This window comes from Eriocheir sinensis, chromosome 24 (assembly GCF_024679095.1).
Source record: "Eriocheir sinensis breed Jianghai 21 chromosome 24, ASM2467909v1, whole genome shotgun sequence".
Lineage (NCBI taxonomy): Eukaryota > Metazoa > Arthropoda > Malacostraca > Decapoda > Varunidae > Eriocheir > Eriocheir sinensis.
In genome coordinates, this window is record NC_066532.1 from 19,843,547 (window position 1) to 19,854,798 (window position 11,252).

General features: G+C 43.9%; 1 protein-coding gene across 1 annotated transcript in view; it reads left to right on the top strand.

The window, feature by feature from the left end:
• LOC127003068 (ribonuclease P protein subunit p30-like) overlaps positions 1–8,717 on the top strand; it is a 61,292-nt gene extending 52,575 nt beyond the window's left edge. Inside the window, exons 2-5 of the mRNA XM_050869481.1 lie at positions 3,925–4,391; positions 5,317–5,528; positions 5,653–5,769; positions 6,141–8,717. Of these exons, the coding sequence (XP_050725438.1) occupies positions 4,214–4,391; positions 5,317–5,528; positions 5,653–5,769; positions 6,141–6,569 (936 nt within the window). The 5' untranslated portion in view covers positions 3,925–4,213 and the 3' untranslated portion in view covers positions 6,570–8,717. The remainder of the gene's footprint in view (positions 1–3,924; positions 4,392–5,316; positions 5,529–5,652; positions 5,770–6,140) is intronic.
• The last annotated feature ends 2,535 nt before the right edge of the window (positions 8,718–11,252 follow it).

Consider the following 11,252-nt stretch of genomic DNA (forward strand, 5'->3'; position numbering starts at 1 on the left):
AAGGAGGGAAGGAGGGAAGGAAGGATGGAGAGAAAGAGATAGAGAAACAAATTTCTCCAGGATCTTCACCACCACCACCACCACCACCACCTGCATCACCACCATCATCACCACCACCATCACACCACCACCTGCATCACCACTACTAATATCACCACCACCACCACCATCATCACCACCACCACCACCACCACCTGCATCACCACTACCGATATCACCACCACCACCTGCATCACCACCATCATCACCACCATCATCACCACCATCACCACCACCTGCAGCACCACTACCGATATCACCACCACCACCACCACCTGCATCACCACTACTAATATCACCACCGCCACCACCACCACCTCCATCACCACCATCATCACCACCACCACCACCACCACCACCACCTGCATCACCACTACCAATATCACCACCACCACCACCACTACCACCATCATCACCACCACCACCATCATCACCACCATCATCACCACCACCACCATCACCACCACCACCACCACCGCCTGCATCATCACCGCGTAATCCCGTTTCCTCTTGACCTTGGGGAGAGAGAGAGAGAGAGAGAGAGAGAGAGAGAGAGAGAGAGAGAGAGAAGGAAGGAATAGAGAGAAGGAAGGAGAGAGAGAGAGAGAGAGAGAGAGAGAGAGAGAGAGTAGTAGTCGTAGTAGTAGTAATGATAATAATAATAATAACAATATAATAATAATAATAATAATAATAATAATAATAATAATAATGAGACTAATTCTGTATTTTCTCTTATTTTCTCGACATTTCTTTTTTTTCTTTAATCTATTTTTTTTTTTTTTTTTTTTGTGCAGTCTCTTTCCATATGTTGTCACGAAGGCTTTCCCACGCTTCTCTCTCTCTCTCTCTCTCTCTCTCTCTCTCTCTCTCTCTCTCTCTCTCTCTCTCTCTCTCTCTCTCTCTCTCTTCCTTCTCTTCCTACTCTTCCTCCTCCTGTTTATTTTCCTTCCCTTCTTCCTTTTCTTTCTAATTATTACGACTTTGGTTCCCCTGCCGTACGAGGAGGGACTCAGGCGGCTCACTCTTCATGCTGGAAAAGAGATGCCTACGAGGGGACATGATTCAGGTCTTCAAGTATGCTCTCTCTGTCCTGTTCCTTTCATTTATCTGTATTTCCATTTCCTTTCATTTTATTTTATTTATTTTATTGGGAGGGTGGACGAGACTGTATCCTCTTGTCCTGTTCAATATTGTTTTACTTCTTTTTATTTATCCTGTTCTGTTTATTTATTTATTTATGCGGGTTTTTTTTTTCAGAATGTGTTTTTGGGGCAGGTGTGTGAGAGAGTCGCTTCGAGGTGTGGCTTCACGGTGGATGACATGGGTGAAAGTGGGCATGGGAGTGTGTGGGTAGGCGGCTGACGTGCTGGCTGGGGAATGTGCCGAGGAGGAGGAGGAGGAGAAGGAGGAGGAAGAGTCTGCCTGATAGTCACTTGGTGCCCGTGGAATAGATCAAAGCACTTCGGTGAGTATAGTTTCAGTGCACTCCTGTTGTTACGAAGAAACGGTCGATGCGCTTCTGAAGGAGTTGATGGTTTCTGCACCTACCACTTCAGCAGGGAGGTCGTTCCAGTGGCGGATGACTCGGTTAGAGAAAAAAAAGTTCCTTCCAAAATCTGTATTGCATCGCTTCGCTTGAATATGTAGGCCGTTGTTTCTAGTTCTTGGGTGCGTCTGTAGTTCAAAGGGGAGGAGGAGGAGGAGGAAAAAGAGAGAGAGAGAGAGAGAGAGAGAGAGAGAGAGAGAGAGAGAGAGAGAGAGAGAGAGAGATTGGAAAAGAAAGGAATAAAGAAAGAAAACTGACAAAAGGAACACACACACACACACACACACATTAGCCTTGACAAAAAATGTATGGGAGAGAGAGAGAGAGAGAGAGAGAGAGAGAGAGAGAGAGAGAGAAAGTTTGACAGGAGAAAGGAAGAGTGTGAGGAGGAAGGCAAAGAATTCCTCCTCCTCCTCCTCCTCCTCCTCCTCCTCCTCCTCCTCCCTTTCATCCTGGTCATCCTCCTCCTCCTCTTCTTCCTTCTCATTATCACCTCAGTACTATTTTTTCGTCCTCCTCCTTGTCTTACTTCTTGTTTTATTATTATTATTATTATTATTATTATTATTATTATTATTATTATTATTATTATTACTGCTACTACCACTACTACTAATACTGCTACTACTACTACTATTACTACAGAGAGAGAGAGAGAGAGAGAGAGAGAGAGAGCGCACTGCATTCTTAGATAAGTTGTCCTCTCTCTCTCTCTCTCTCTCTCTCTCTCAGGTTACGGACACACACTTTCTCTATTTTCTCTCCATTGCGTTATCTGCGTATAAATGTTTCTTCCTCCTCCTCCTCCTCCTCCTCCTCCTCGTCTTATTCTTTTTCTTTCTTATTTTTCATCTCAATATTTTTTTTTCCTCTTTATTCTTTTTCTTATTTTATTTTTCTTCTTTTCATTCTCCTTCTTTTTTCTTCTCCTTTTTCTTCTTCTTTTTCTTTTTATCGTTATTATTATTATTATTATTATTATTATTATTATTATTATTATTATTATTATTATTATTATTATTATTATTATTATTATTATTGTTATTATTATTATTATTTTATTTTCTCCTTTTCTTCTTCTATTTCTTCTTTTATTCTTTTTTCTTCTTCTTCTTCTGAGAGAGAGAGAGAGAGAGAGAGAGAGAGAGAGAGAGAGAGACGCGTGTGTTCACAATGTAGACTCTCTCTCTCTCTCTCTCTCGTCTAAATATCCTTTCCTTACATTATTTTCCTTCTCTTTCCTTATATTTTCCTCTCTTCCTGTGACAGCTTTTTTATTTTATTTTATTTATTTATTTATGTATTTATTTATTTATTTAGTGTACTGTACAGTTCTGCGCGTTGCCATGGTGCTCAACTTCGTAGCATTAAACCCAACGAAATACCACAAAAAAAGCCCGCAAGTCTAATCAGAGTATTTTTCTTATATATACCAATTATGGATCATTTAGTTATGTTAATCTGTTTGGGCGTAAGGCAATTAATGTGGGTGTGGTGTTTGGTGTTCAGGGATTACGGGGATATGATACGCAGCGCTAGTGGTCTTAATTGGGGTTTATTGTGGCAATACTAATATGTACTACACAGACACGGGACGCGAGGGAGTACAGGAGCGAAGTGTCTTATATATACCTATAGGCTGTTATGGATCATTTGTTTATGTTAATCTGTTTGGGCGTAAGGTAATCACACACATGTCCTGCCTGGGGGTTGGGATGGCATGTTCCTCCCTTCTCCCTTGTTGTTTACCTGCAACAATAAACTATCAATCAATCAATTAATGTGGGTGTGGTGTTTGGTGTTCAGGGATTACCGGGATAAGATACGCAGCGCTGATCTTGGGGATTATTGTGGCAATACTAATATGTACAGACACGGGACGCGAGAGAGTACAGGAGCGAGGTGTCTGACTCACCGGTACATACAGGAAGAGGAAATATCGATGTTTTGTATAACCATTGTATCTTTTTAATTTCATGGTGCTACCTACACATGTATTAATAGTTGTATAATCACACTCTGTCCTGCCTGGGGGTTGGGATGGCATGTTCCTCCCTTCTCCCTTGTTGTTTACCTGCAACAATAAACTATCAATCAATCAATCAATAATCTTGTGGGGCCAGAAACCGAAAATACCTGTTTTTAGGGGGGACAACAGCCGATTGTGTCTACCAGTGGTGGCTATTAGGCCAGAATACGATAGAGTACTTCCTCTTCGGTGTTTTAGGGCCATGGGGGCACGGCCTCTGTAACCAAGGCCATAACATAACATAACATAACATAACCCCCTTGTAGAGTACGACAATACCTTGATCTTGTGCGTGCTTCCTCGCCAGACAACAACAACAACACATGGAGGTCAGCTGAGCGTGGAGGAGGCTGACCACGCGCGCCGCCAGACACCTCATAAGGCACATCACGGCACCCACAGAGGAGGCAGCTGACACCCCACTGACAGGCAGCACACACCCCACAGACAGACCACACACCCCACAGACAGACCACACACCCCACAGACAGACCACACACCCCACAGACAGACCACACACCCCACAGACAGACCACACACCCCACACACACCCCACAGACAAACCCTACACCCCACAGACAGACCCCAGACAGGTCATGATGAAGCTGGCCCGGGGTTTCTGCGACCTGAACATCTCCGCCACGGACACGGACCTGCGGCAGACCGTGCTGAAGGCGCTGAGTGTGGGCTACCAGACCCTGGCGCTCAACAGGCATGTCACGGACAATTCCACAGCGGCGGCAGGCGGCGGCGGCGGCAAAAAGAAGAAGAAAGGTGCGGGGGAGGGGCTGACGGGGGCACGGATTGACAGGAGCAAGGGCTGACATGGGGACTAACTGACTGACTGCCTCAAGAAGAAGAAAGGTGCGAAGGAGGGGCTGACGGGGCACGGACTGACATGAGGACTGACTGACTGACTGCCTCAAGAAGAAGAAAAGTGCGGGAGAGGGGCTGACGGGGGTACAGACTGACAGGAGCAAGTGCTGACATGGGGACTGATTGACTGACTGCCTCAAGAAGAAAGGTGCGGGGGAAGGACTGACAGGGGCACGGACTGACTAACAGGAGCAAGGGACGGCGGGGCTGACTGACTGGCCCAAGAAGAAGAAAGGTGCGGGGGAAGGATTGACAGGAGTAAGAGACGGCGGGGCTGACTGGCTGGCCCAGGACACATGACTGGTGCCCTGTGTGGACCACAGGTTGCCTTGTCAAAGTTTGTTGCATCAGTCAAGCTACATAAATCCCGCCAGTTGTTGACACACTTTTTGGCATTTCTCTAGTTTTACACCCATGGGACTGTAGAGTTTGATGCTTCCTCAGTGTTTTAGGAGCTGGCTGGGCCTTGGGAACACTGACACTTTTTCTGACTTATCTTGTAATGTTCATCTTTCTTATTATTATTTTATGTGGAAATAATAAAATGGAGTGGGCAAGGAGTGCAAAGCCCCCATTAGGTGGTTAGGTCTGGATATATTTGAATAGAATGGGTGGAGGGGCCATAGTCCCCTACACTATTGGGAGGTGATGATTGCCAGGTTTGTTAAGTACTGGTAATTCCTTTTGATAAATTAATACTGTGGTGTAGAATTAGTTACTGCTGAGCAAGTTTCAACTTCATTGGGTCAAGATCTTCATGATTCCTGTTTCTAAATGATTTGTTTTCCTGTTGTGCAGCCACCCTCACCCACACTCCCCTCAGGTGACTTCTCCTCCGTGCCGCCGCCCCCCAAGCTTGCCCTCACCCCGGATGAGCTGCGTCGCCACGGCATTACCCGGCCACCTGTCATCCTCACCCGCCTCACCGTGACCTACGCCAACCCTGATTCCCCCTTCTTGGCCAAGCACAAGGAGGTCATCAGGCAGTATGACCTCCTGGCACTCACGCCAACCTCTGACAAGGCACTCAAGCAGGTACGTGGGTGGGTGGGCAGCTTGAAATAGGTCTTCCCTTTCATTTTTCCCCACTGCCTTTACCCACTTGAGGCAGGGTGTTCACTGGCTGACTCCCTCACGGCTCTCCTCCCCCCCCTTCCAGACAGTGACCCAGTCGGCGGTGGAGGTTGACATCATCGCGCTGAGCCTGGAGGAGCGAGGGACACGTTTCGCCCGTAAGCTGCTTAGGATGGCCAAGGACAGGAACATGTACTTTGAGGTGAGGGCCAGACCTGACCTGACCTCGTTTTCATGCAACTCATGTTGTTTTGAATTGCTTCCTAAATCTGTCTTTTCTTGAGTATTCTTCTGCCTCTTCTTCTCCCTGCTCTATACTGGTGAGGTAAACAATAAATGAAATAAAATAAAATAAATAAAGGGACAAGAAAGAATGAATGATAATAGAATAAATCAAATAAATTATATAAATAACAGTAGTACAATAGCTGGCTTTTTCTTTTTATTATTATTATTATTATTATTATTATTATTACTTATTTATTTATTTTTCATTATTATTATTATATTTTTTATCTGTTTCCCTCACTATAAAAAAAATACAGTCTCCCCTAACACCCACGTCCCTTCCAGCTGAGCTACGGGCCTTGTCTCAGCGAGGGCCGCAGCCGCCAGCAGACCATCGCCTTAGCCCACAGCCTCCACCAGTCCCTCCGCTCGGCCAACATCATCGTAAGCAGCGGCGCACACCTCCCATCACAGGTCCGCCAACCTTACGACGTCATCAACCTTGGACGCTTCTTTGGCCTGACCGAAGCTGGGTCAAAGGCCGCCCTAGCAAGCACAGCACACAACCTTGTGTACTGTGCGGCCATGAGGCGGACCGGGGTGGCCAAGTGTGCGGCCCAGGTCACTCTGTTGAAGGTTGGTGCGGAGGAGGAGGAAGAAGAGGAGGAAGGAAGAAGAGTAGGAGGAGGAAAGGGAGTGAAGAGGAAAAGGTTGGAATCTAAGTTTGAGGGACTTGAGGATGCCAGGAAGTACTTGAAGGCAGGATGTGCTTAGGAACTGTTTAGGAAGAAGAAGTATGCAAGTGTTAGTCTTTTTAGAAGGAAGGGGAAGGATGGAGGGAAGTGGTGAAGTTCTGAGGCCAAGTTTGAATGCTTAGAAGATGCCAGGAAGCACTTGAAGACAGTCCCTGCATAGTATTCAAGTGTTGGTCTTTTTATCCATGTTTGAATGCTTAGAAGATGCCAGAAAGTACTTGAAGATAGTCCCTACATAGTATTCAAGTGTTAGTCTTTATAAGGAAGGAGGAAAAAGTTAAAGTCTGCAGGAAAGAGGCCAAGTTTGAAGGTCTAACCAGTGCCAGGAAATTAGTTAAAGACATCAGCCTCTTCGCTCTCCTCCCAGAAGTGGTTGGCAGTGTGTGAAGACTCCCTTAATACTCTGCCTTATAAGTTATCATGACTATCACATAAGTCCTTCAGGAAGTTGCCTTGTTTAACTGAATGTCAGGCTGTTCCAAGGGAGTTTTCATGCACTCTGACAAGACAAGAGGAGGAGGAGGAGGAGGAGGAGGTTAAGCATGAAGGGAGGGTCTTCAATCACTCCCTCGGACAAGTGAAATGGCTGTGATCTCTCTCAAAATAATAACTTGCAGAATAATGGCCACTTGTATATAACTCATTTTTTAGTGATCTAATATTAGTGTATATCATGTTATGTATTTTGTATCAGTAAGCTCAATTCTGGGTGTGATTGCCAATTGAAGTGATAATTATTGGCTGTATTCCAAGCTCTCCCTCACCGAGACACATTAACCCGGTAGCTGCAGGGATCATGTTTCTCAAAGGCTCTTCCCTCTAAGCGAGAAAAATGAGAAAAAAATTATCACTCATGCAAACCATTTCATAATACATATCAACACATTTGTGATCAGTTTATGCATTATCTATTTGGGGGGTTTATATCATGGCAAAAATTTGGCCTGTCACTGCTTCACCGTAAAGCCACAATTTTGACCAATCACTGCTATCGGGTTAATTACTTCCTTCTCTCCCTTACTAAAGCCCCCTTTACACTGTGCCGACTCTGGGCCACAGCGTCGTTAAGGCCCCTTCACACTGTGCTGAACAGCAACTGGCGATCATTTCTAGACCTCTTTCCGACCATGTGCCTTTTATCGAGTCCTTCTTTTACCTTGTTTTTAATTCATTACTGTTTTTTTATGGTTTTAAAATATAGCTTATTTAATCTTTTATCCGGCGCCACATGACCTTGCAGTTGCGACGCCGATAATCAGTCAAGCACTCCGACCATGTACGACCCTTTCACATCAACCCCTCACACCCAAGACCTCGTATACCCCGAGTCACTGGGTTGTCGTGGCCCAGAGTCGGCACAGTGTGAACGGGGCTTAAGAGACATAACTTACTCCCAACCCTCCCAGGCTCTCCATTATTAAAAGACGTATTGGGTTATAAGCTAATAATACTGTTGGAACTGATGTCAAATGAACAGCCAAGGAAGAAAGAGCTTGTAATATTGTTGAAAGGGAGAGCTTGTAATACAGGCCTTTGTAAGTACTTGTGAGGGATAGTAGTAGTAATGGTAGTGGTAAGAGAGTAGTTAGGGGGGCAGTACTGTGGGTGGTGGTCATGGAAAAAGCATGTTGACAGTTGAAAGACAGACAGACACTGACGGACAGAGGCAAACAGATAAACAGACAGCTGGGATAGAGATGGACACAGGCAGAAGCACGTAAACAGACAGACTGACTGATATACAGATAAACACAGCCAGAAACACATCAACAGACAGACAGATAGACAGACAGACAACACAGGCAGAAGCAGATAGCAGACAGACAGACAAATCGACACAACCAGAGACAGACAGACATATAGACGGACAAATAGAAAGAGACAAGAGAATTGAATAGAACCAAAACAGTCACATTGTGTTGTCTGTCTGTATATCAATAGGTCTGTCTATCTGTGTTGCTTTGTCTGTTGATTTTTTTCTACTCTTTTTGTTGCCCTTGAAAAAAAACATGACCACCATCACATAAAGTTAGTTCAAAAGACACACATTTAGTCATAAGCACTCCATGTAATTATCAACAGTGTAAATATGTGTATTCTGTAGAGAAAAAAAAAATTAACCATATGTATATTTTTTTCTATTTTCCCAATAAAACATATAACCACATCCCTCTTGGTACTCTTACAACATACCACATGGATTAGTGAGGCATGCTGGGGTGTGGGTATGTAGGCTATGTTGGGTTTTCTTACTCCTTTCCAGCACCTCAACAAAAGCAATGGTCATAAGAGGCTCATTGTAACTCATTTTCTTGCTATATTTTCATTCACACAGAGGGAGGAAATGCTGTTAGTGTATTCCTTTCCTAAAGCACATAATGAATTGTTGGGCCTCTGTTAGTCCTGTCCAGCACCTCAACAGAAACAATGGTCACAAAAGGCTCATTATAACTCATTTTCTTGCTATATTTTCATTCACACAGAGGGAGGAAATGCTGTTAAGATATTCCTTTTCATAAACGTGTAAGGACTGATTGAAACCCACCAGAAAGTCCATGATAAAACTGTCCCCTTCCGTGCTGTCACAAGAAGCAGGTTGTTGTTGGTAGAGGAATTAAAGTATTTCTGCCATAAGGTGAACATTGCTTTTGTCAGTCGCTGGAGCTGACTAAAAGATTCGACAGGGAACAAGTTGTGCCCAGAAAATTAAGTGAGGTATTAGATTTAACTATTGTAAAACTCAAGATTGATGGCCATTCTTTATTCTGACAACATAGTAACTATTGTAAAACTCAAGATTGATAACCATTTTTTGTTCTGACAACACAGTAACTATTGTAACTAACTCACTATTGTAAAACTCAAGATTTATAAGCATTCTATGTCTCAACAACAGTAACTAACTACTGTAAAAGTAAAAATTATTAACCATTCTTTATTCTGACAACACAGTAGACATATTTTGACACCTCTCTCTTTAATATTATCCAGATTTACCTCAACTCTGTTTACATAATGATAATCAGGTAGTGTGGGAGAGGTGTGGCACTAAACTTGGGGTAGAATTTTGAGGGTGTGCAGGGAGGTGTGGCACTAAACTTGGGGTAGAAATTGAGGCTGTGAAGGGAAGTGTAGAAGTGTGGTACTAAACTTGGGGTAGAAATTGAGGATGTAAAGGGAAGTGTGGTACAAGTGTGGTATTAAACTCAGGATAAATATTGAGGCTGTGAAGGGAAGTGTAGCCTCCAGGTAGTGTGGGAGAGGTGTGGTACTAAACTTGTGGTAGAAAATGAGGGTGTGAAGGGAAGTGTGGTATTAAATTAAGCTCAGGGTAGATATTAAGGGTGTCAAGGCAAGTGTGGCCTCCAGGTAGTGTGGAGAAGTGTGGTACTAAACTTGGGGTGGAAATTGTGGGTGTGAAGGGAAGTGTGGTATTAAACTCAAGGTAAATATTGAGGCTGTGAAGGGAAGTGTAGCCTTCGTCCATGGTTCCTGCTGCCTCCCAAGTCCATCCATAGACACTGCTGGCAAGATGACAACTGCAAAGGTGAGCGTACACATTGTTTTGTTATCTTTTAAGGAAGACTTCTTTTTTCCACTTCCTTCAGTTGTTGGTTGCCACATACCATTGAATCTTGCTGGAACTATTAGTGTCAGTTTTGTCTGTTTGAGCCCAGAGTAGAACTAATTTGGGGGGCCTCAGTTTAAGCCCTCTTGTATATATTAATGCCTAGAGTTTAAGATCAGTGATTATTTGACTCATTTTTCTTCCATACCCTTCGAAGTTTGGCTGGCTGTTACATACCATTGATCTTTTTGGAGCTATTAGTGTCAATTGTGTCTATTTGAGCCCAGAGTAGAACTGTTTTGAGGGCCTCAGTTTAATCTCTCTTGTATATATTAATGCCTAGAGTTTAAGATCAGTGATTATTTGACTCATTTTTCTTCCATACCCTCCAAAGTTTGGCTGGCTGTCACATACCATTGATCTTTTTGGAGCTATTAGTGTCAATTGTGTCTATTTGAACCCCAAGGTAGAAATGATTTGGGGGGCCTCAAGTTAAGCCCTTTACAAGTATTTCTGCTCAGAGTTTAAGATCAAGGATTATTTGACTCATTTTTCTTCCATAGCCTTTCAGAATTTGGCTGACTGTCACATACCATTGAATCTTTGGAACTATCAGTGTCAGTTTTGTCTATATGAGCCCCAAGTAGAATTGTATTAAGGGCTTCAAGTTTTTTTAGTTTTTTTCTTTTTCTTTTTATGTCTTCGCCTGTAACGCCGGTAGGTTTCTTCAGGGGCCTGGTGGCTGTTCCAAGCCCGTCATGGCATAGGCAATTTTTATAGTGGGGCCAGTTATGCTTGGCTCACGCTGCCCCCCCGGAACTCATTCTTGGTTCACTTGGACGTTTTTTTCTAGAGTCTGGGTTGATGGGTGGTCTTCAGGACAGCATGTAGGCAGTCTTGGACCACTCAACAGCGACTGAAAAATCCCAGGTGGTAGCATGGGGATTCGAACCGACGTCGTCCATGGTGTGGTGAATGCGGGGCCCGCACACTAACCACTCAGCCACCGCCTACCCTTAACCCCTCTCATATATATTTATGCTCAAGAGTTTAACTACAAAGATTAATTAGTTTTAGCAGTCAATAATTTGGGCTTCTCAAGTTACCTTTTGTGTAAGGGAACAGCACAGTATA